The following is a 26,740-nucleotide window of genomic DNA, read 5'->3' on the forward strand; positions in this document are numbered from 1 at the left end:
GCGGGCGTGAGAGCGAGCGCGAGAGAGAGAGAGAGCGAGAGTGGGCGCGAGAGAGAGAGAGAGAGAGAGAGAGAGAGAGGGAGAGAGAGAGAGCGGGCGCGAGAGAGAGAGCGGGGGCGAGAGAGAGCGGGGGCGAGAGAGAGTGCGGGCGCGAGAGAGAGCGGGCGCGAGAGAGAGCGGGCGCGAGAGAGAGCGGGCGCGAGAGAGAGCGGGCGCGAGAGAGAGCGGGCGCGAGAGAGAGCGGGCGCGAGAGAGAGCGGGCGCGAGAGAGAGAGCGGGCGCGAGAGAGAGAGCGGTGCGCGAGAGAGAGCGGGCGCGAGAGAGAGAGCGGGCGCGAGAGAGAGAGCGGGCGCGAGAGAGAGAGCGGGCGCGAGAGAGAGAGCGGGCGCGAGAGAGAGAGTGTGTGTGTGAGAGAGCGGGGTGTGAGAGCGCGAGCAGGTGCGTGAGAGAGCGGGTGTGAGAGAGAGCGAGTGTGAGAGAGCGGGCGCGAGAGAGAGCGGGCGCGAGAGAGAGCGGGCGCGAGAGAGAGCGGGCGCGAGAGAGAGCGGGCGCGAGAGAGAGCGGGTGAGAGATCGCGGGCGCGAGAGAGAGCGGGTGAGAGAGCGCTGGCGCGAGAGAGAGCAGGCGCGAGAGCGCGCCGGCACGAGAGCGCGCCGGCACGAGAGCGCGCCGGCACGAGAGCGCGCCGGCACGAGAGTGCGCCGGCGTGAGCGCGCGGGCGTGAGAGAGAGAGCGGGTGTGAGAGAGCGGGTGTGAGAGAGCGGGTGAGAGAGAGAGCGCGGGCATGAGCGAGCGCGGGCGTGAGAGAGAGCGCGGGCGCGAGAGAGAGCACGGGCGCGAGAGAGAGCACGGGCGCGAGAGAGAGCACGGGCGCGAGAGAGAGCACGGGCGCGAGAGAGAGCACGGGCGCGAGAGAGAGCACGGGCGCGAGAGAGAGCACGGGCGCGAGAGAGAGCACGGGCGCGAGAGAGAGAGTGTGTGCGTGAGAGAGCGGGTGTGAGAGAGAGCGCGGGTGTGAGAGAGTGGGTGTGACAGAGAGCGTGCGCGTGAGAGCGCGGGTGCGCGTGAGACAGCGTGTGTGACAGAGAGCATGCGCGTGAGAGAGTGGGTGCGCGTGAGACTGCGTGTGTGAGAGAGAGCGGGTGTGTGGTAAATTTGCCTTTGCAGATTTATATATGCGTGTGTGAGTGCGTGAGAGTGAGAGCGTGTGTGAGAGAGAGCGTGTGTGTATGTGCATGTGGTAAATGTGCCTTTGCAGATTTATATATGCGTGTGTGAGTGCGTGAGAGTGAGAGCGTGTGTGAGAGAGAGCGTGTGTGTATGTGCATGTGGTAAATGTGCCTTTGCAGATTTATATATGCGTGTGTGAGTGCGTGAGAGTGAGAGCGTGTGTGAGAGAGAGCGTGTGTGTATGTGCATGTGGTAAATGTGCCTTTGCAGATTTATATATGCGTGTGTGAGTGCGTGAGAGTGAGAGCGTGTGTGAGAGAGAGCGTGTGTGTATGTGCATGTGGTAAATGTGCCTTTGCAGATTTATATGTGCGTGCGTGAGCGCACGCGCGCAAAAATTTATGTTTGCAGATGCATTCTATTTTGTTCAAATAGCACACGATTGTAGACAGTCAATGTGATATTTCATAAACTCCTACTTTAGAAATAACAGACAGACTCCAAACAAGACCTCACGCCTAAAATAAATTATCTGATTGAAGGTGTCACCTTAACACCTTAAATTGTCTCAGGGCAGTGACTTGAAAGAAATTCTGGGATTTGCATATTAATCAACCAAAATCTGCACCTTCATTCTGACTGATGAAAGATTTAAGAGTCATCTTATGTGTATTCAAATCATTTGCATGAGTTGTATGACCCTTTGATCTTTTCCTTATACATCCTGTGCCTAAGGTCTTCCTACTCATGAACACCTGACAAGGGAGCAGCGCTTCAAAAGCTAACATCTTCATTTAAACCAGTCGGACCATAACCTGGTGTTGTGAGATTTTTCACATTGCTGAGGTCAGCTCAGACCATAACTGATTGTGGGTACTCTGTTGTGTGCCTGAATCAATGCATCTGCCTCTGTCAAACTATGTCAACACCATGCTTTGAGCAAGCATTTGTTTGATATTAAGATATCGTGTTTCACAGCCATTGATATCATTCATAGTTGACTGTATTTAATTTGCCTCATTCTCTGAAGGACAGAAAGTAAATCAGTTGTCACTGTGTCATGGCTGGAATATAGGTGACAAAATTATTTGTAAGCTTGGCCAAAGTCCACTCAAATAAGAGGGCAGAACTGTGAATATCCTGAACAGTTCCTAATTACTTTTCCCACGTCTTAGTTGGACAGTTTAGATTAAAATGTATGGGTTGAATCCGACTTCTACTGAAAGTATAGAACAAGTAGTCATAGAGACAGAGATGTACAGCACAGAAACAGACCTTCAGTCCAACTCGTCCATGCCGACCAGATATCCTAACCCAACCTACCACTTAACCGCTTATCCTAACCCAATCTAACCCTAACTCCACCACTTCCTCTGGCAGTCCATTCAACACATGCACCACCCTCTGCGTGATAACATTGCCCTTTCAGTCTCTTTTATATCTTTCCCCTCTCACCCCTTAACCTATGCCCTCAAGTTCTGGATTTGCCAACCCCAGGAAAAGATTTTGTCTACTTATCCTATCCATGCCCCTCATGATTTTATAAACCTCTATAGGGTCACCCCTCAGCCTCCGACACTCCAGGGAAAACAGCCCCAGCCTGTCCAGCCTCTCCCTAAAGCTCAAATCCTTCAGCCCTGGCAACATCCTTGTAAATCTTTTCTGAGCCCTTTCAAGTTTCACAACATCCTTCTGATAGGAAGGAGACCAGAATTGCACAGTATTCCAACAGCGGCCTAACCAATGTCCTGTATAGCAACAACATGACCTCCCAATTCTTGTACTCAATACTCTGACCAATAAAGGAAAGCATACCAAATGCCTTCTTCACTACCCTGTGACTCCACTTTCAAGGAGTTATGAACCTGCACTCCAAGGTCTCTTTGTTCAGCAACATTTCCCAGGACCTTACCATTCAGTGTAGAAGTCCTGTACTGATTTGCCTTTCTAAAATGCAGCACCTCACATTTATCTAAATTAAACTCCATCTGTCACTGCTCAGTCCATCGGCCCATCTGATCAAGATCCCACTGTCATCTGAGGTAACCTTCTTCGCTGTCCACTACACCTCCAATTTTGGTGTCTGCAAACTTAGCAACTATACCTCTTATGCTCACATCCAAATCATTTATATAAATGACGAAAAGTAGTGGACCCAGCACCGATCCTTGTGGCACTCCACTGGTCACAGGCCTCCAGTCTGAAAAGCAAGCCTCTACTACTACCCTCTGTCTTCTACCTTTGAGCCAGTTCTGACTCCAAATGGCTCATTCTCCCTGTATTCAATGAGACCTAACCCTGCTAACCAGTCTCCCAAGGGGAACCTTGTTAAACACCTTACTGAAGTCCATTAGATTACGTCTACTGCTTTGCCCTCATCAATCCTCTTTGTTACTTCTTCAAAAAACTCAATGAAGATTCAGTGAAGTATGAAGGTTCAGTCTGGATGATATTTCAATAAGACGGTGTACATCATCACAGGAAGTGGTGCAATGATTTTGGCTCTTTCTTGCAGCCTTGTGGCAAAATAAAGCCACAGTTATCTGTTAAAAAAAGTAAATGCCTCCCTTACACCAGCAGACTCTGAGTATTCTTCAGCTGCACAACAAGACCAATAACGTTATACAGGTCAGCTCCCCAGGGAGCAGAAATCAAATTATGCCAATGAACTGCTTTACTGGAGTGAACACTGCACGTTTCATCAGCTCTCAGGATAATCAGCGTAAGTGCAGTCGAAGTGCAAAATAAAACCATCAAAACAGGATTTCCACCTCAGAGCATCCCAGTTTAAACATCTATAATAGTCACTGAATTGAAATAGATTTCCATGGGAGATAGTAAACTTCCTTCCACAACTTCTGCCAATTATAGGTTTACAGTGACTAATTAATTGGTGCTCTTATTTTAAACTTGTAAGAGGTCCAACTGAACACTTAAATGAGACTATAATTCAACAGGACCACTTCAGCCCACTAAACAAACATAAACACTATCTTCATTCAGTATAAGATCACTAATATCCTGTGTGACAGGCGAGGAGAGAATTTCTTCACCCAGAGTGTGGTGAGCCTGTGGAATTCTCTGCCACACAAAGTGGTTGAGGTCAAAACGCTCAATATTTTCAAGAAAGATTTGGTTCTAGTTGTTAGGGTTAAAGGGATAAAAGAGAATAAGGCGCCAGCAGAACCAGAGCATTGAGACAGATGATCAGCCATAATCATATTGAACGGCACAGCAGGTTCAAAGGGCCAAATGGCCTTTTCCTGCTCCTAGAATTTCGATGATTCCCATGTGCTGAGTTCGTTTTTCACTTTGTGGAAACTGTGCCACAGGAATTTCTACAGCCTTAGGAGCTTTGGAAAATGCATCACTCACCTGGAAAGCTGCAAGTGCAAGTTGAAAGTTCAGTACCATCCAGGTACGAACCCTTCTGGCAGGTACCCTGCCATTCAATTTAATATCCCTTTATTTTATCATCAGTAGAATTTGAGGGGGCATACACTAAGAATGATTTTGTGGCTGATCTTTTACATGACGTGCACATGTAGATAGTGCCAGAAAGGAAGTGTGAAACATGCTCGTTATTTGTAACTGGTTAGAGTTTGAAGAATTGACAGTCAAATTTATGAATCAGTATGGCTGTCAGGCCTCTTCGTATTATATCCCCAACTGAGAATCGAGTGAAGAGGTAGCAGTTATATTGCACTTTGCCCAACTTAAAGAAATTCCCAATGTCTCAAAGCCAATCAAGTACTTTCAGACTTGTAGCCACTGTTGTAATGTACAAAGCTATCAGGAGGATGTCATAATATATGTGCTGACTTGAAGGATAAACACATTGTGGAGATGCACAGGATTATAATACTACTCCTCAAGCACTGACTTTCACCTCTGCTATCCTGCTGCAAGAAGCTGCATTCAGGTGAGAAACTGCAATGTATTTTATTGTCACAATGTGAAGCAAAATTTCTCATTTACCTGAATATCATTTCACAAGATTGAGATCGTTATGGGGTCAAAAACATGGGTATATTACCATTTTCAAGTCTCACACTATACTAACAGATACAGGCAACGAATCCTTCATCAGCACTCAGTCAATAACTTGAAGTCTCAGACCTACCATAAAAAATCATGAGGGGGCTCCCCTTCATAGCTGAACTAGAGAGGGCAATAAATGCAGAGGAGAAAGTGAAGACTGCAGATGCTGGAGATCAGAGCTGAAAATGTGTTGCTGGAAAAGCGCAGCAGGTGACCTGCTGCACTTTTCCAGGGTAATAAATGCAGCCTTGCTATATCCTGAGAACAAACAAGTCTCACATACAGTAAATGTCCTGTGCTTCTGAAGCACTAAGTCTGCATTATAATGAAAGGCACGTCCATACAAATAGTTGCATTTACAACATACTGAGGTGGTAATAAAATAGATACCAATAAAGGACCAAGCAATTTGTTCCATCAATATAAAGTCAGTACCAAACATAGATTTGTCTCACTCTTGCTCAAAATGCCAAATATCCAACTTTCATAAATTTGGCAAAGTAGGGTTGATAAGCACACAAACTGTCTCTTCAATTCTATATTTTTGAAAGATTTGTTAATCAACCTGACTGGACATATTTTGACACACTGAGGTGGGACAGGAACCTTGACCTTCTTGCCTGGACGTATGGATACTTGCGGGGGGGGGGGGGGGGGATCAAATCTGTACGAGAGCCCTGGAGTAGGGCTTCACACAGGTGGGTCTGCTACCAACCACTCCACAGTTAACACACGCTATCTTCACGAAAATCTTCACTTCAGAACAATTTTTCTTGAGTGTTCAAGGAAGAACACTCCTATTTTGCACCCTCCCCAATTATTTTAACGGCAAACAAAGTCTGCAAACAAAGAACTGTAAAATGGATGTCTCATCTGAATGCGATCTCCCTCTGCTGGAAAACCAAGGTCTAATGAACAGATTTATAGGCACATTTCGGTGTCACACTTACACATTTTGGAAATTTTGAGATTGCAATAAGTTTCATATAAACGTGTGTTTTTCGTCTGATAAAGGCTTTGAGTCATGTTAAAAAGAGGTTTTATTTCCATTATTTTTGTTATTTTTATCATTAATCTGGCCCTTATGTCAACAAATTTAACCAGTTACAAATGACTGGTATGTTTAACAAAGTCTGTCTGGCACCACTTCCTGGCACCTCAGATCTTAGATGGGAATAATAGCATTCATAATACAAGTGTCGACAAATAAACATCTCTAGTGCAGTCTTATCGGACTATCTTAAAATCGACAAATACGGTGGAAGGCTGTTATGACACGGTGTTCTGAAGGGTCACTCGAGCTGAAACGCTAACTCTGATTTCTCTCCACAGATGCTGCCAAGTGATTTGAGGAAAAAACGTTTCACCCAGTGGGAGGTAGAAATATGGAACACACTGGCTGACAGGATGGTAAAGATATTTACTCCCCCAACATTTAAGAAGCATCCAGACAAGCACCTAAAATGCCAACAATGGACCATGTGCAGGTAACTGGCTCAAAAGGTAGAAGACAGATGGTGATGGTGGAGGGCTGTTTTTCAGACTGGAGGCCTCTGACCAGTGGAGTGCCATAAGGATCAGTGCTGGGTCCACTATTTTTCATCATTTATGTAAATGATTTGGATGTGAGCATTAGAGGTATAGTTAGGAGGTTTGCTGATGACACCAAAATTGGAAATGTAGTGGGCAACAAAGAAGGTTACCTCATATTACAAACAGGATCTTCATTATATGGGCCAATGGGCTGAGCAGTGGCAGTTGGAGTTTAATTCAGATAAATGTGAGATACTGTATTTTGGGAAAGCAAATCTTAGCAGGACTTATCCACTTAATGGTAAGGTCCTAGTGAGTGTTGCTGAACAAAAGAGACCTTGGAGGGCAGGTTCATAGCTCCGTGAAAGTGGAGTCGCAGGTAGATAGGATAGTGAAGAAGGCGTTTGGTATGCTTTCCTTTATTGGTTAGAGTATTGAGTACAGGAGTTGGGAGGTCATGTTGCTGCAGTACAGGACATTGGTTAGACCACTGTTGAAATATTGTGGACAACTCTGGTCTCCTTCCTATCAGAAAGATGTTGTGAAATTTGAAATGATTCAGAAAAAGTTTATAAGGATGTTGCCAGAGTCGGAGGATCTGAGCTAAAGGGAGAGGTTGACTAGGCTAGGGCTGTTTTCCCTGGAGTTCCTGAGGCTGAGGGGTGACCTTCTAGAGGTTTATAAAATCATGAGGGGCATGGGTAGGATAAATAGACAAAGTATTTTCCCTGGGGTGGGGGAGTCCAGATCTAGAGGGCATAGGTTTAGGGTGAGAGGGGAAAGATATAAGAGAGACCTAAGGCGCAACCTTTTCACGCAGAGGGTGGCACGTGTATGGAATGAGGTGTCAGAGGAAGTGGTGGTGGCTAGTCCAATTGCAACATTGAAAAGACAACTGGATGGGTATATGAATAGGAAGGTTTGGAGGGATATAGGCCAGATGCTGGCAAGTGGGATTAGATTGGGTTGGGATATCTGGTCAGCATGGACAAGTTGGACCGAAGGGTCTGTTTCCATGCTGTGCCTCTCTATGACTCTATATGGAATTAGTTTTGTGTTTGCTGGTTGGCATAGACACGGTCAGTCACAGCACTTCTTTCTACGCTGTCTGACTCCATGAACAATCTGGTCACATTCGAAAATGATGAATGACTTCCAGGCATATTTAAGGACATAGTCTGAAATTGAACAGCAAATGCAAAACAAAGGCATAAGCTTTAAACACATGACATGGCCACTTTAATCCTCAAATTCAGACACAAATGGGGCTTAAATAAGCACAATTTTCATATATTTCTTTTGTTGGGGGTGATTGGAAACCGCAGTGTGAGAACACTGCAAATTGTGAAAAACATAGTATCGCCTCATTCTGTGTGGGCCACAAAAACAATTTTATGGGACTCAAATAAGCAGCTGTTGGATCATAGGTCACAAATGGAATATCCGTATTTCATAAAGGCATACATACACAGGGATCAAACTCTGATAAGTCAGACATTACGATACCATACTAATGTATTTCATATCTATTAAACAATACAGATAAAGGTCTTCCATGCACACAACTTAACGCTCAACAATACTCTGGGCAGCTCGGTGGCTCAGTTGTTAGCACTGCTGCCTCACGGTGTCAGGGACTCGGATTCAATTCTGCCCTCGGGTGACCATGTGTGTGGAGTTAGCACATTCTCTTCGTGTCAGCCATGGTTTCCATTGGGTGCTCCAGTTACCTCCCACAGTCCAAAGATGTGTTAGGTGGACTTGCCATGCTAAATTGCCCACGGTGTCCAGGGATGTGCAGGCTAGGTAAATTAGCCATGGTTAGTGCAGGGTTACAGGGATGGGGTGGTGGTGGTGGTGGCAGCCCTTGCAATCCAGTCCTTATTTTAAAAAAAAAGGATTGCTAGAATTGTTGCCAGAAAGGAAGACTGGAGCCAGTATCCCATCAGAACACGCGTATAACTTTTACAGGTGGACCTTGCAAGACATGACCCACTTCTGTCAAATATTCAATGCATGCAATTTTCTCTCCAGGTGTCAAACTATTCAAATTCACTGTGGGGGCTGGGATAGGGAATAAGAGCTTTGCACAGAACAGGCAACTCTCCATATGTTGTCATAATGTGGATTATAACACAAGGGTCACAGGGGAAACCCTACAGAAAAGTAAGGCATGAAACTCACTGGAATTACTGAAGTTGTGATTGCAATTACTTTAATTTCTTCCAGTAGAAGAGGAAGAATCCAAAATGCTTGGAATGTCTGAATGTACATGACTAAGATTGGTAACAATCTTGCTGAGCATCAGAATACTCTGGTATTGGAGTTTACAGTCTGAGTTCATAAAAGACAGCCAATGATTTGACTGCAAAGGAACAGCAAGATGAAAGAGGTATCCTGTGTCTTCTGAAGCCTCTGGAGTGCATTATCATGCACCTGGGCTTCTTCATCCTTAAAATATGGGAAGCTCTATCTGTATTCAAAATATACAAACATGTAGGCGAGTCCCACCTGCCTTGGAGGTGTGTTGAATTAAAGGAGTTCTCTTGTGTGCAGTGGTATGTCCCAATGCCTGGACTGGGAAGCCTGGGTTCCATCCAATGTGGCTGAACAGGTGGATTAGAAAAATATGTTTTTTTACAAAAAAGCAGACCCACTCCCACGGCAACTCCATTTCGATTTAGTCTCTGCCCGCTTTCCCGATCAACCCTTTGCCTTTGATAGCTTGCAATGCCAAGAACGAGATTCATTTCTAAATACTGAATTGACGACACAGGTCATTACTGGTGGTAGTTAGTACTTCATGGAAAAACCAGGAAAAAAAAGTCACAAGGATTTTGTTGGTGGGGAAGTTGCTCAGTTGTGCTTGATAGCACTTTCAGATATTAAAAGAAAAGGGAAAAAAAGCAGATCAAGAGGAGGCTCTTGTGAAACAGTGGTCATGTCCCTATCTCTGGACCAAGAGAACCAGGTTCAAGTTTGACCTGACCCAGAGGTATGTAATATCATGCCTGAACAGATTGGTTAGAAAAAAGAAATAAAGTAGACCCAGAGGGGCACCTGTAGTAACAGGAAATGGCCTACCTGCTAACAATACGATGCCTCACAGCAACAGAGAAAGAGAAAGCCAGAATGATATTATAAGGGCACAGCTGTCTGGAATACAATTCAGAAGTGTAGTTCATGTCATTATTAAAATGACACTGGTATTGTCAATAAAGCTGATCTGAGCCTCTTGGGTTGAGACCAGGATTATTGACAATACCAGTGTCATACTGATAGTGACATGAACTGCACCCTTGAATCCTATTCTAGGCAGATTAGTGCCACATTCGTCCATAACTACAGGATTGTTTGAGGCGAGAGACTGCTTATTTCTCTTAATACAGCTTCAAGGCGGCAGTTGGTAACACTAAGTGGAAAAATTCTATATCTCCAAATAAAATATTTGTATGGAGCAGTTAACTGACACTGAGTGACGTTGAAACCATGAAGGTATGCAGTTGTCATGCATTATTTAAAATCACAAGTATTGGATCCACACCAAACTGCCACTCATTCGCGAGGAAACATCACTACTCAATAGCTGGCTAAACTTTACATATCTAGTTCAGCTCAGAGGAACACACGCAGATTCTCAAAAATTTCCAGTGGGAAGTAAAATAAGTCATTTTTTCCAAACAGTCTATCAATGAGTTCAAGCAAACCAGCTGCAAAAACTTATTTCAGTAAAAATCAAGCATTATTTGGTACAAAACCCATAACAGCATGTGGCAAAGCCACACACTGTCATGTGCTTTGCAAATTATATCTATTTTTAACAGAATTCTCTATTAAAAACTACATGCATACACAAACTAAATAATTGTACTATCATGTGCACAATTTTACCCTCTATCTACTGCATGATGTGACTATAGGACTATACAGTAGAATTAGTCCGATAATAAAACAGCTATCAACTTAACAGTTGCGATAGTAATTAGGTTCTAAAATAAATCCAGTAGTTAGCAGTTTTGGTCATTTTCTTAAATAATATTGGGAGCTGAAGGAAAATCATGGCTTTCCAGTCCCTTACCTCCATCATATCGCCATCTTGGATTACATGGCAAACTCATAGTGCAGAAGGAATATCCTTGAGCAATTGTATGAGTGGCATGGGAGGGTAATCAGGGAGTTTGCAGGCTAAGTGGGAAAGGAAAACTGCAAGATGAAAGTTGGGAAATGGGATTCCAAGTGAGTGAAATAAAGGATTGTTGTGTGTGGGAGGCACATCTGGAAATAGCAGTAATAGAGCACAGATAAAGAGAAGATTGGTATATTTATGGATGGGAGAGAATGGAAATGAATTGTGGGAATCAACTTTTCAGTGGAGCCTGAACGACAGCCACTTGGTGAGTTGGAACAGGGCTGAGATGGCAGTCACCAAGTTAATAAAGCCAAAGCACAAAGGGATCTGGGAGTGCTAGTCGAGGATTCTCTAAAGGTAAACATGCAGGTTGAGTCTGTGATTAAGAAAGCGAATGCAATGTTGTCTCTTATCTCAAGAGGGTTGGAATATAAAAGCAGAGATGTACTACTAAGACTTTATAAAGCTCTGGTTAGGCCCCATTTGGAGTACTGTGTCCAGTTTTGGTCCCCACACCTCAGGAAGGACATACTGGCACTGGAACGTGTCCAGCGGAGATTCACACGGATGATCCCTGGAATGACAGGTCTAGCATATGAGGAACGGCTGAGGATACTGGGATTGTATTCGTTGGAGTTTAGAAGATTAAGGGGAGATCTAATAGAAACGTACAAAATAATACATGGCTTTGAAAAGGTGGATGCTAGAAAATTGTTTCTGTTAGGCGAGGAGACTAGGACCCGTGGACACAGCCTTAGAATTAGAGGGGGTCATTTCAGAACGGAAATGCGGAGACATTTCTTCAGCCAGAGAGTGGTGGGCCTGTGGAATTCATTGCCACGGAGTGCAGTGGAAGCCGGGACGCTAAATGTCTTCAAGGCCGAGATTGATAGGTTCTTGTTGTCTAGAGGAATTAAGGGCTACGGGGAGAACGCTGGCAAGTGGAGCTGAAATGCGCATCAGCCATGATTGAATGGCGGAGTGGACTCGATGGGCCGAATGGCCTTACTTCCACTCCTATGTCTTATGGTCTTATGGTCTTATAACCCAAGAACAGTACAATGGATAAACAGCAAAAGATTGATTCCCTTGGTGGAGCGATGAGGATGGAGATCTAGGATCCTTACTGGACCAAACGGTCAAGATGACTCAAGGATTTGGAGACCTTATGAAGAAAGGGTGAGCTGAGGGGTAGGTCAGCGCGCCCTGTTAAATATAGTCATGACTCTGTACTGGCTTATTTTGGCCAGCGATGTCTGAAGCCTAACGATTCATTAACACTGATTGATCATGAGCTGTAAACTTTACACAAAACCTAAAGCCCCAAAAAGTGTCCACGATTATTTTGTGGCTGTAGAAGGATGCAACTCCAGGCCTCAATGTTGCAAGTTAGTTGAATCAGATATCCTGATACATGTATTGGCAGGACAATCCAATCTGTAATGTCAAATGCCAACACATCACGCTCTGTGATCTAGTAACAATCCTTATCGACACTGACACCATGTTACATAGAAGCACAAGAACAGGAGTAGGCTATTCAGCCTTGCGCCACCATTCAATGAGATAAAGCTGATCTGTAGCCCAACTCCATACATCTGCTGTTGACGCACATCCCTTCATACTTTTGCTCAACAAAAATTTAACTACCTCAGATTTAGAATGAACACTGATCCAACATTCACTGTCATTTGTGGAGGAGAATTCCAAGCATCTATCACCCTTTGTGTATATAAGTGCTTACAAACATCTCTCCTGAATGGTCTAGCCCTAGTGTTCAGACTATGTCACCTTGTTCCAGAATCTCCAACCAGAGGAGATAGCTTATCTTTACCTATGCTGTCTTCTTCTATTGAAACACTTTGATCAGATCATCCCTTGCCCTTCTAAAGTCTAGAGATAAGAGGCATAATTTATTTAATTTCTCCTAATACGTGGACATCAGGGGTTAAGTAATCATTCTTGTAAATGTATATTGTACTCCTTTCAAAGCTAATACATCCTTCCTATGGCGTGGTGCCCAGATTCTCTCTCCATATTCCAAGTGAGGCCTAGCCAGGATTTTGTATAATTGCAGCATAACCTCTGCATCCAGTCTCCAGTCTTCTCGATGTACAGGCCAGCATTTCATTAGCTTCCTTCTTTATTTTTCATGATACACTTACCAGATCCAAGTTACTCAATTTGTTTTACTTCACTTGTATTTGCACATTAAATTCTATTTCACATAATACTATGTGCAGGAACAGCCACTTCTTGCAAGTCATGAAATTGTGCAGATTTTGTAGTTCAACAGAACAGAAATCTTACCAACAATGCTTTGGAAACTGTCTTGTTGTTACCATGTAAGAATAGTAAATGTAACTCACTTGCTCAAAAAAGCATTGTAAACTACACATGGACTTCGTAGACATTCCATTTCCTTCACTTACAATGGAACTGTGATTTTAATTATTTTAGCAGTGGACTCTAGACAGGATGACATTAGTGAACAGTTTGCTTTTGAATGAAGTAGAAAGCTGAAAAACACCAAGTAGATTTTAAACCAGGCATTTCCTCATACTGCCAACATAATGGAAGGATGTTGCTGACAAAAGGATTTTTAAAAAAACAATTCATGTTACCTTTAGTTTTTGCACAACACAGAAGAAAAATTCCATAACTAACTACAGAATAGGGGAAAGTTTTGCCATCAATGCCACATATGCTGCAATTCTCACACAGACAGCTGAATAAGAAGAGTTTTTGCGACATAGTGGCAGTGTCCCTAGCTCTGAGCCAGGAGGGGTGGATTCTAGTCCTATTTGTTCCAGATGTGTGTAATAACATCTCTGAATAGGTAGATTAGAAGATATGTACCATAACTATCAAGACAGAATCTACACCAAGGTTAACATGAGCATGCAAATTCTGAGGAAGGATCGACAACCGACACATGAATGGACCTGACACATTAACCGATGCTGACAAAGCTGAGCTTTTTGGCTTTTTTACTTTGTTTCAGATCTCCAGTACCTGCAGATGTTTGCTTTTTAGTTCATGAACACACCAGGTTGCCTGATATTTCTATGGAGCTAATTTCATTAAAATTACCTGTTCCTGCCTTTCCAGCCATTTGTCCACCATGGGATGAGTGGCACTTAAAGATGATCGGGCATTATCTCGCTGAAACTGGTTCGACCAATGGCCAGCATCTCTCGGTAAACTCCTGTAGTTGTCCTGTCCATTCACTGGATTCCTTGGAGTTGTTTCCTTCTGTGCAATTTTGCAAACACAGGATCAGAGAATTATTTCATCTTCAGCAGGCAATCATTAAGCTTCGACATTTAATTGAAATCAAGTTCAATCAGTACCACTATCATCTGTATGCAGGATAAAATTCTTTTGTCTTTGCTGACCTTTTTATTATTAATGTATCTGACTTTACAACTTGGTGGTATGCAAGTTTACATAAAGCAGTTACAATTTACAGAATTCCATTTGCTCTTGCTGAAGTGGTGAACATTATCCCATCCAAGTTAATGTTTGAACTGTTCATGGTGATAACCAAAGTTGCAGATGATCTTTAGACTTCACCAAAGCTCACCAAGGAAATCTCCCAGAACCAAGGTCTGATCTCAAAGGTACTGCTACAAGCCAGCTGGGAGAAAACAGGAAGTACCTTTTTGAACAGAAACAGAAATTGCTGGGAAAACTCAGGTGGTCTAGCAGCAGTTGTGGACAGAAAGCAAATTTAACATTTTGAGACCAGTGACCCTTGTTGAGAACCTGACTTTTCCCAGCAATTTCTCTTTCTGAATTCCAACACCCACAGTTCTTTGGTTTTTATGTTAAGTTATCTTTATGGACTGTTCTAGTGTAACAATGAGAAGTGGCATTATGTTAAGTGGCACTTGCACCAAACAGCATTCCCTTAGCAATTCAGTGAAGTATCTGTTGAGACTATAAACACAAGTGAACCCAAGACATTCTAACTCTGAAGCATATCTTCTGAGCTAACACTGGCACAGTAGGTTAAAGGCAACTTCATATTAAAAGATGTCACTATTGAAGGGTGCTTTATATGTACTCTGGATGTTTATGATAGGCTAAACTCAAAAATCTGATAAATGAAATGGAAGTCCGCTGTCAATACATCGGATTTGTTTACTTTCTTGATGATTGCTTCAAATTGATAAACATAGTCTCTCTTTGAGTTACGATGTCAAGGTGGCAGTCATCTCCCCCATCACCAAATTTACCAAAATAACATTTCCCTGCTGAATTTTCTTTCAAGGTGAATGGGATCAAAACACATGAAATGCAAAAAAGGTCAAACCTAGTTTTACCATCTTTACACTATTAAAAAAATGAATTTATTCAATTATCTGATCCCTTGGGCTGGCTTGGGGCAGTTTAGAAAGTATATTTTATCTGTATATACAGTGCTTCACAGGCAATTATTTAAGAAAATCAATTTTCAGTCTATGTAAACAGGACAGTGCAAGAGTGCCGACGACTCATACAGCTAGTGTATACTGGCAAACTACCAAATGGGCTATGAACGTCAAACCTATTATTAGAATGGATATTGCTGACCTGGGAGTGATGCAAAAGTAGATAATTCAGCAGATTTTGGCAACAAACTAAGTTGGGCTTCAAAACTATTCCATCGTTCAATTTTCTTTTGAAGAAACAAAGAGCATTAAGGGAAGATTAATAGCGTTTTCAAAATCATCGAAGGTTTGAGAGGTTGGCTGAATGTTTTTCTTTGAGTGCTGGATCAATAATGAATTTAGAATAGAATAAGAATTATTAAAGTATGATAAAGTTGCCAAAACCATTTTTTCTGCAGCATATTAAGAAAACATGAAATGTTTTTAATCATGATCTGAGGCACAACATATCATTCTTTTTTGAAAAGCAGCTATATAAGGTGGGGACGAAGGGCAATTGGATCATTTTTATTTGCAAAACTGTCAGATTCATGGGTTTGATGGGCTCAATAGCCCCTCTCAAAAATATAATTTCCAAAATTCTATGAATCGTCATGAGAGAAAGGAAATGACGAAGGCTACTCTTCAAATGCAATTGAATAACAACTCTACAGGATAAATTGAAGGTAGCACGGAAAAGGAAAATCAGCCATGAAGTTTTTGAATGGTAAAGTAGGCTTGAAGACCAAATGGCCGATTTCTGCTCCTATTTCTTATGTTCCTATGTCTAATATGCAGATTGTGCTGTACAAGCAGATAAAAGCCATTCAACACCTACTTCCATTACAAGTAATGCGGTTTACACTCAATCATCTCAACTATTTCAGTATCTTCAATAAGTGTCTTCATTTTAACAGCACTGAGATAATGATCAAGTCACTTATATTGCTGCTTTATCAAATTTCAAAGTAGTTCTGACATTTTCTAGCCAATTAACTGCTGCACAGCTTTAGACATTTAAAGGCATGGTAATGATTGGTAGCTCCAGAAGAATGTGGTTCGAACAAGGCTACATATTGAATTTTCCCCAAAGGCCTCTATTGTAGACATTACAGCAGTTTATCCTGTAATAAAATGTGACTCAGCCAAAGGATTGGAAACAAAACTAAAATATGTAGGACACAAAGGCTGTAAGATTTATAGCATCAGAATTTGTAAGTAGCAATCACTAAGTGAAGGAAAAACATTGCGCAGGATGAGTCTGTATTGGCAGCTATTAATATTGAAATAGGATTAGTGAAGTGATATTTTAACAAACAAATTTATCATGAAAGGGTCAATGTGCATCACTTTACTAAAACATTTTTCTCAGCAATTTAGTACATTCCCATTGTTAAAGCAATGTAATATTGTCACAGTTGTACAAATCAACCACTGTGGTTATGCAAATTATACACTCTCATTCTCTTGTCCTTTGAGGATATAGGTTTCGCTAGCTTCTTGCTCACTTAAAATCTAGTTACAGTGTATTTATCTTATAAATTCACTTAGTTAAAGTTCACCAGAAAATTGCATGTCCAGGAAAATCAAACAATGTTGTCTCTTTTGCTGCACCTTATTGAAATTCCAACACTGACTACACTTAAAAAAAATGCCATTGCCTGTAAAGTGCTTCAAGATGACCCAATATGCAACAACAATGGAAATACAGAGTGAACAACAAAACCGTGAACCCACCTTTTTTCTGTCAAGACTACTGGATGTTTGGCTTGGTTTTGGAAAGCCAGGTGTTGTGGACCAACGGGTCGGGTTTTTGCGTGATGGCTCTGCTGAGTTATGGTTAGGTCCCGTTACAGAAGATAAAAGACCAATCAGTGCAGGATCACTGCTCCGTCTCACATGAAGTGGCATGTCTGATGGGAAAGGAAAAGTAGTTTTAATATTATCATAACCTATTACCAATAGTAAATCAACACGAAAACAACTGTCATTGCAACTCCTAAGTAAAGCATTCGCTATAAAAGTGTTTTCAACACACTAAGACGACATGAGTGGCTATATATTAATTCTAGTTCTCAATTTCTGACAATGAGGGAGCTAATGCTTTCTATGTAATGACATTTTCTTTCACCTAAATCCTTAATTCCAAGATCCTTCCAAACAGGCAGAACTGTGTTTTTTAAAACCAACCACATTAGTAATCTTACAATGACTTTATAAATTTGAAAAGAGCATGCGTTAGCCCTCTAAACAATGGCCCCTTACATCCATCAACAAAACAGTCCTCATTTAACAGGATTGTCTGTTTATATGGGTTTGTGACTATTACTGTGAAACAAAAATGAAGACATAAACCTGCGAATATCTTTTGATGGTCCATCCAGCTGGACCATAGGGAGACCCAACTTCAGTCTGAAATCCCTGCTCTATTACCTGTTAGTGTAGCACTAAGATTCGCCTGTGCATCACTAAATTAAAAAAGATAAAACTCCTTCAGGATTTCTGCTCTCAATCTTAATTCCCTAAACTCTTCCAGAAATATACAAGAACATCGAGTGGGGAGAATAATTGGTTTGATTATTCCCCACAGTTGATTAACGTATTGACATTCTCAGACTCAGCTCATTACTTGGGCAAGGCGCTGGAAGGCAATCCGCACTCCAGCATAAATTAACTCCTTTAAGAAAGGGGATGGGAGAAAGTTAAATAGGAAAATAAAAGGTTTTACATTTAGCACAGGCTGTCCCCTGGTTCTATTGAGAATTTCTATTTCAAGGTCAAGTAGGGCAGCTCTCTTGAATGTTTGTCAACACAAGTAGTTTCATCAATCTCGACCAGTGACTCTCCTGGTTTGTAAAGGGTTCATCCGCTGGTCTATAAAGGTCTATCCACTGATGTGCAATAGCACAACTGAGACTATCCAAGAGAACAGGCCAGAACCCAGATCCCCACCTGTTCGTAGAACGTCACTGCATCTCCTCAATCAGTCATTTTAAGCATGACCAACAATACAGTTTTATAAGCAGGACTTACATTGTAGCTATGGTAACCAAACAAAATGAACAAAAAAAAATGAACTGTTAAAGGTTAAAAATAAATTATCTTTGATTATTGCAGCATTGATGGTTATAATTAAATGTATATACCCAAGCAACTGGCAATTATTGGTAACTTATTAATACTATTTTAAATAAGTACACCATTTTATTGCATTTAACAAAAAAAGCTTCCTCAAGTGTATACACTATATCTGACCAGGGTGCATGAAAACACCAGTGCAGAGTCTGGAGGCTCTCTTGCATGGTTTAATGTTCTGAGTTCAGACATCATCCTTCCAGCACTCTCACTTGCAGATGACTGCACTAAATACTTCAAGGCTAGTTTCTGGTTCTTGACTGTGCTTCAACAGTTGTGAATTTCTTGTGCAAGTTGAAAGTCTTGACAGCTATTTCTGAAATACTCTGGTTTGAAAGTAACTCTTAAAATTTTCAAAATATTCTAAGGGTTAATATCAAACATTGGTTTGAATCTGGTATCTCAGAAATACTAATCCACCAGGGCTTTTAATAGCTTAATGCAAAAAAAAAGTAGAAAACAGCACTGACAATGAGCATGAGTGATTTGTTAACTAGAACTATGACACATTGATTCTAACGTCAATAACATGGAAAACACAGCATATAATGAAGCAGGTGGATTTAAAGTGAACAACTTGTCTATTTTTGACATGGAGATGCCAGCGTTGGACTGGGGTGTACAAAGTTAAACATTACACAACACCAGGTTATAGTCAAGAGGTTTATTTCGAAGCACTGCTCCTTCATCATGTGATTGTGGGAGAATAAGCTTCTCCACAACCGGCTGATGAAGGAGCAGCATTCCAAAAGCTAGTGGTCCCAAATAAACCTCTTGGGCTAGAACCTGATGTTGTGTGATTTTTAACTTTGTCTATTTTTCAACTGAAGAATAAGAATGAAGTGACTGTTGGCAAATTATTGCAAAATAAAACAAAAAACAAACCAAGAATATGAATAACATAAAAAGATGGTGAAGTCAAGCCAATTAAATGTTCTCAAAAAGACTTTGGATGGACACTTGACAGAAGTAAAATTTAAGAGTTCAGGGTGTGAAAGTGGGGAAAGGAGATTAGTTGTTTTCCAGAAAACCCCCACGGATTCAACGACAAAATGACAATTCTGTCACAATGATAACTTGAAAATGATAATTTTCTGAGTGGATGATAGAGAACACCCCAACTCTTATTGATGTTTGTATTACAGAACTTTGACTCATGAAGCAATGAAATCCTCCAAGCTTAAACATCATTTTGAATCAAGACACAAGGAACGCATTGTAAATTCCCAAGACCTTTACTAAGAAAAGTTTAAAGAATTGATCAACAATAACCACACGTGGTACTTTGTTGTATCAGCATTTTAACTACAAATAGCAAGAGAGGCAGCATATACAATATCACTACAGTTTGCAAAGATTTGGAAGAGTCTTACTGCAGCAGAAAACTTCATCAGGCTGTTAAATTCTCAGTACAAACCAAAACCTTTGTTTTTTTTGGAAATGTGAAAATATTGTATTTTTCTGAAAAGTATAAAGCTATGAGATTCACTATTTAAAATAAAAGAACTTTAGCAGACAGAAACCTAGAACATGAAGGCCAATAATTATGGCAGAACTTTAAAGATAGCATAGTGATAGTAAAAGTACAAAGAACAGTCACTTATTCTAAACTGTACTTCCCATGTTAAGTTTTCTTATACACACTCACACCCACATAAAACTCAAATCAGAATACTTATCAGAAACTGAAACATTAATCACTTGGTTTGGGGACTGTATCAAAGATTATATTTTGGGCTTTCTGCTTAATTTCAGCAATGTTGTCCGACAAATCTCCTCCAACTGACCCATGGCTGTAGACTTCCTGCTCAATACAGGTGTCATTAAGCAAAGTCACATCAGATCAGAATACGCCTGGTTCGAATATTCTTTAACTTTATAGTCTTGCATCCAAGAACTCTCTCTTCTCAGCTTAGTTATCCCAGAAATCTAGTGCAATAATAGTCAATACTTCAGTTATCAAGGTTTTATAAATCTTTTGTCCAGCACACAGAATTTCAATCATCTTTGTCTTGGAAGAAATGCTCCCACCAGCCAAGCTTATTTTAAAATAAACGGGTTGAAAGCAGAAAGACATGCAGGAAAGTACTTAACCTGGAACGAATTTCTTGCTCACCATGTGCTCATTTCCCAGGCAACTTGGTCACTGTCTCATGGGATACGAACCCATGTCACCGAAGCTTTTGCCTGGGACTCTGGATTATTTTTCCCAGTGACATCACCACGATGCCACCTTGCCCCCTAACTGTGAATGTTTATCAAATGATGCCCTTAAGCTCATGCATTTTGAAAGCAGAGAGTGAAGAGGTGGAAAGTCAAACTTATGGAGGTTGTATGGTTTGCCCTGATGTATGCTGGTATTTGTGACAAAGTACTTGCACATCTTTTGAACTACATGAAGTGAACAAACTCTGTCAGCAAAATAATGACTATTGAAGGTTTCACCTCTCAAGTCATGTGCATAATTTCTCATGGCTTTCCCAACTAGATAACTGATTAAGTATTTTCAGCATCTTGAATAGGGTTGAACCTCTCAGAGAGAAAGTTTTGTGTTTGAGTGACCAGCCTCATCACTGGCAATTTAACTGTTCCACAGCACTTCGCGATGTCCCATTTACATCAAGGAAGAAATAAATGGATCAGAAGACTTTAAAGCACACTCAGAGGCCTCCAGTGGCAATTTGAAAAGTCTTTCACAGAACAGGGATGGGATTTGAGTGGGCAGAGATGGATTTGCAAACATGCGCCACATTGAAGTGATCATTACTGTCTTCTGACAGTAGCATAACAATCTTGTGAAGCTTTTATTAGGTGAGCGACTTAAGTGACATTCAGTAAGAAAGGCTAAGTAGCCTTTGGGTTCAATGCATGGTCAGAACATTGTGAAGTTGTAAATGCAGCTCTGAAGCATATCAAACAACACTGAACTCCAAGGTTGAGCTTTTAATGGGAATGAAAACAGAAAGGAACCAGCCGAATATGCAGGCTAATAGAAGACTGAAGGTTTCCAGTGCCGGATCAGCTGTTGTGGTGTCTCATCAAAAGCAGCATCATTTTTCCAATTAATTCACTGAGTTTATTTCATGTGGTAAGCAATACGTCGGTGGATAGAATTTGTAAGTAATCCACACTTACTTTAACCCATCCAAGCAGTCAGCAAACACAAAGGTTTGAAAACCAAGTTGCACTTGTTGCTTACTGTCCCCCTCTCCCTGCTCACAGCTCAACAGAGACAACAGCTGAATTAAAACTCGTGATTTTCGCTGGCAATTCAAGTGAAGGACTCCACCATCAAATTCAGAAAATAACAATTCTACTCCACTTATTAGCTATAGTGATAAATCTACTCAGCAATGTATATTTAATGCAATCAAACTAGCTAACTGATTCATCAAGCTAATTACAATCAAATTCATCATCACCCAAACTCATTCACAATACAACACACTGCTTTCACATAGATCTGGTTGAATCGCTAACAAAAAACAGCATTGCCACTCTGGACAGCAAGTCTGCTCACAAATTTGATATTCCCAAGATAAATGAACACAGTGGTGGAGGGAGAAACTGAAAAACAAAGTCTAATCACTTGCATCTCTCCTTGGACTTTCCCATAATGGATATAATCTTGACCTTCACCTAAAGTCCCCACTCTCTCAGAAACCACTCTTCAGCCAATTCAATACATTCCACTTGCTATCAAGAAACAGCTGAGTACATTGAATAGAGCAAAGTCTATGGAGCTGAAGTGAAGACTTGGACTCCAGGACCGGATGCACCTTTTGACAAGCTTTTCTAGTACATCTATACCACAATGGTACCTTTCCTGACAATGTGAAAAACTGCCCAGATGTTTTGTTTTTTGGTGGGCAGGGCACAAGTCCAATCTGACCAATCACAACTGAATTATATTCAAACACAATCAAAATTATATTCTCAAATATAATTGATGGATGGTGCATTTGACAGTCCTATTACTAGGCACCTACTCTTCAGAAGAACAGAAGAAAAAAATGAGGAAGATTAGGTAACTTGGTCTTTCAGGTCTCTGCTGCCTTTTAACAATATCATGGCTGATCTTCTAGCTCAGCTCCTCTTTTTTGCACCATTCTTGGCCACATTAGTATTCCAAATGTATTCAATATCTATATTTTATGATTGAATATCTGCAAATTCAAAACCCTTTGAGTGAAAATATTTCACCTATTACATGCCTGCTGTTTTAAGTTTGGGTTCAACTTGACACCTCATGACAAAATTGGTCCAAACACTGATAAAAGAGCAAAATTCTCGAGATGAGACAAGAGAGTGACATGAAGGCAGCAAGGGATCAAGTATGATTTTGAGGAATCCAGGAAGAACTGTCAGAGGTAAGAGTGGGAACCTCAAATGGTTGGAGATGGACTTGGCCTCAAAGAAGATGGTTTGACTATTGGAGGCTAATCATTTCAGTTGCAGGACATCACTGCAGGGAGCCCTCAGTTAGTGTTCTAAACTCACCCATCTTTATTTGTTTTACTACTGACTCTCCTATCATACTATGGTCAGAAACTGATGACTGCAGAATGTGTGGTCCCATCCACTGTCCACAGATAACATTCCATGCCTGCATGTAACAAGACCAAGACAACATTCAGACTTTGTATATTAACCTGAAAGTAATATGATAGAGATATATGTTTCAAGTAATGATAATATTTAATACAGGAAAGTAACACTACCTTCCTTCAAAATTAATCACAACGGGCATGAACAAATCCTTCACCTTCCAGATCCTTGAGGTCCTGATAAGTTACAGCAGGCATATAAAGACAATTGGGCTTTTGATCGGTTAGCTCATTTGGGTGGATGACTGGTTTATGATGCACTGTGATGCCGACAACATAGATTCGATTCCTACACTGGCTGAGGTCCTGTCTGCTCAACATCACCCCTTGCCTGAGGTGTGACAACCCTTTGGTTAAACCCACCACCACTCATCTCTCTCAAAGACAGCAGCCCTAAAGCTCTCTGGGACAATGAAGACTTTAGCTTTCGAGTTCACTCAGTGGCTGGAATGGTGGTTTACAATGCAGAGTAGCACCTGCTGAGGTTACTCTGAAGGATTCTCCTTTTCACCCTCTCCCCTTGCCTTAAGCCTGGTGACCCTCTGCTTAAACCACCACCTGTCATCTCTCTCAAATGAGACAGCAGTCCTATAGTCTGCTAGAACTATGGCAACTTTACTTAAATAATATTGGGACAAGAACTGACATAGAACTTGTGCAGACCACAGAATTTGACAACTGAATTAAAAAAAAGTAATTTTCATCAAAAGATGGATATTGCACAGTGGGTGACCAATCTCCTGACTCCACAGTCATCAATCATCTATCAGGCATAAGTCAGCAGTACATTGCCTGAATGAGAAGATGTCCAGCAACACTCAAAGTTCAACTGTCTCCACAGCAAAGTAGTCTATTTGATCAGCACCTTACCTACCAACTTAAGCATTCATTCTCTAACCACTGGCAGATCATGTCACATTTACAAGTTGTACTGCATGAACTCATCAAAGTTCCTTCAACAGAACTTCACAAACATGTGATATCTTCGGCCAAGGTGGTCAGGTTCAGCAAGTGCACGTGAACAACAAGACTGACAAGTTCTTGAAACTATATCACCGTCACTGTCAAAATACTCACTCCTCCTCAATGAGGCAGTGGGAGTGTACCTACCCAACACAGACTACAGTGACTGAACCAGCTGATCACCAGTTATCCAGCACCTTAAGGGCAAGTGATGCATAGTTTCAACATCACAGATTGGCATAAGTTAAAACCAATAAGCCTGACATATAGCCTGGAAAGATGAAACTTCTGAAAAATTTTTTAATACTAAAATACCTGTGATAATCAATCACAAACATAATGTGGCCTGAAAATTTAGTATTCCATTTGCTCTTAGCCCAACTGACGCCACTGCTACAACTTTCTATCTTCAACGTTTGATTTATACTTCAAATGTACAGTATTTCTCTCCACCACATCCTCATGAATTATTGGCATCAAATATTAATTTCTCAAAAGATTAGCCACGCATGAATAATATTCAAAGTATTTACTGCATAAACATTTGAATGCCCAATAGAATTTCTTTCAAACAAATTACAACCCATTTTTGAAAACTGGGTTTCCGTGAGACACCAAAAACAGAGGAATTAAGAAATTGATAAAATGCTGCATCGACAAAAGGGTTAGCAAAGCATCCTTCGAATTTGGAGGTCAGCGGAAACAGAACCACAGTCTATACCAGTGCTGGAATCAAAGTATTATAAAAGCAGCAGATTCTCACCTCTACGCTCCCAATTTAGTGTGGTTTTTTTTCTGTCAGGGATGGCTTTGGTGACAAATAGGATCATTTATGGAAGTTATCAATCGAGAGATTGATTTCAGCTCCACTCCTTGGAACACTGACCAAGATACATTCCACTTCGTTACTTAATTTCTCTCAGTTGGAAGGTTTCATTGACTTTTTTTTGTTTACCTCCTGGTGAGAAAGCTATTGTATTTGTCCAAGAGCCCCATTTATACTCATTTTAAGGTTTTCTGCTTTGTGGCTGACACCTTCGATTTCTTAAAATTATTTTTTCCTTCTGATCTACACATATTTTGCACAGCACCTGAAAATATGGAAATAACAGCATAAATGATTGACTTGCAAACTAAAATGCATGATACAGTTCATCAGTTAGGTGCAGTACATATGTACACACTATCATGCAATCAAGTTGCCCAGGACTGATGAGCATGAAGATCAGCAACTTCTAACATGAAACACAGGCAAAGAGAAAGGTTCCAGAACTGGTCATCTGCAGAGAGAAAGGAACATTGAAGCAGAAGGTGGGAAATGGTTGACCATCTAAAATGTTTGTTGTTGTGGTTGGGATGGGGTGCACGTTGGAAGGGGTTTGAGGTGAAGTGAGGAAAGACCAAGATTGGGTACAGAACAGGGTATCCATTAGCAAATGCCAAGGGAAAGGCAAAACAAGCAATTACTCATTGGGAAGTGTGCCAGCTCCAAGACCACAAACATATGTTAACTGGTGGGGCATTCCATATTCAGGCAGCCAGATCAGCAGAGAATTCAACTTCTGCATGGTTTATCTTGAGTACTGGAACACAATAAAATGGAGGGGAATAGCAAACATTTCTGGAAATGTAAATACAACAGTCAAAAATTATTACCACATGGCTTAGTTCAGGTGAAAAGCTTGGCTGTATTTTAAGGGGGAAGAAAGATAAAAACATGATGGATAAAGGATTAAGAGCTTGCAGGGTAAGAAGTAATAAAGAGGAAAGAGGCTTCTGTGGAGCATAAACATTGGCAGAGAGTATTGTGGCAAAAATGGCCTGTTTATGTACTGTCATTGTCATGCAATTCTAAGTACACAGAGATTTCTATAACTTGCCTTTTATTTTTAAAGAAACCAACAATGTTCCCTATTACAAAATCAAGAGGAATGCTGGCTACTAATAATTCAAAAATGTTCAACTCCATTTACAACTTCTCTGAAGCAATCCATGTCAGACTACAGCAAGATCTTGATATTATCAACAAAGCCAACAAATGACAGAACAATTATTCAAAATAAACAACAGTAAATAATAATCCTGAACAAAAGAAAGCTGTCGCATCCTTTACTGCCATTTCTGTCCAAAGTCACCATTAACCAAATGCTGATATTTAATCAGCCATACCAACGCCATGGCTACAACATTATGGAGTTGACTGTGTAATAGGTGCCTCAAATCTCAAAATTTTGCCAGAGACTCCGAATTAAATTCCCTGATAAGACCTCATTTGTGACCTTCAAAAGTGAACAGGATAATGATGTGAACAAAAATACCTTCTTAGCCACAAGGGAAAGGAACAGATGGGACTAGTTAAGTGGCTAGGAACATAAATGCAATGGCTACAAGAGCAGGTCACAGCCTGTGTGTTCTTCAGTGAGCAAAACCCCTCCAGTATATCCATTCAGAATGTAGCCACCAATTTGGCTAAATCCTATCATTCAGATAAGATCAGGGAGGTTGGCATGGAGCTACTATCTGCTGTATCAATGAGAATGAGCACTTTGTCCAGTTCTGTACATGCAGATATATATTTTTTTAAGTATGCTTGTATGAAATACTGGGAAGGTGCAAACGAGAAGTTTAAGAGAGACCAAAAAGAGTGACAGTAGATTTAAATTAAAAAGAAATTCCAAAGCATAAATAGTCCAGCAAAGGATAATGTCAAACAATAAAGAAAAAAAGGAGGAATCCTGCCAAGTTTG

General features: G+C 41.1%; 1 protein-coding gene across 6 annotated transcripts in view; it reads right to left on the bottom strand.

Annotated features, from left to right (window-relative positions):
• The window catches only part of pard3aa (par-3 family cell polarity regulator alpha, a), an 871,753-nt gene that overhangs the window by 433,561 nt on the left and 411,452 nt on the right, over window positions 1-26,740 (bottom strand). For all 6 annotated transcript variants that reach the window (XM_072576113.1, XM_072576118.1, XM_072576117.1 and 3 more), the window contains exons 4-5: window positions 17,026-17,201; window positions 13,967-14,128 (exon numbers count right to left, since the gene is read on the bottom strand). In XM_072576113.1, coding sequence (XP_072432214.1) covers window positions 13,967-14,128; window positions 17,026-17,201 — 338 coding nt within the window. The remainder of the gene's footprint in view (window positions 1-13,966; window positions 14,129-17,025; window positions 17,202-26,740) is intronic.

This window comes from Chiloscyllium punctatum, chromosome 8 (assembly GCF_047496795.1).
Source record: "Chiloscyllium punctatum isolate Juve2018m chromosome 8, sChiPun1.3, whole genome shotgun sequence".
NCBI lineage: Eukaryota > Metazoa > Chordata > Chondrichthyes > Orectolobiformes > Hemiscylliidae > Chiloscyllium > Chiloscyllium punctatum.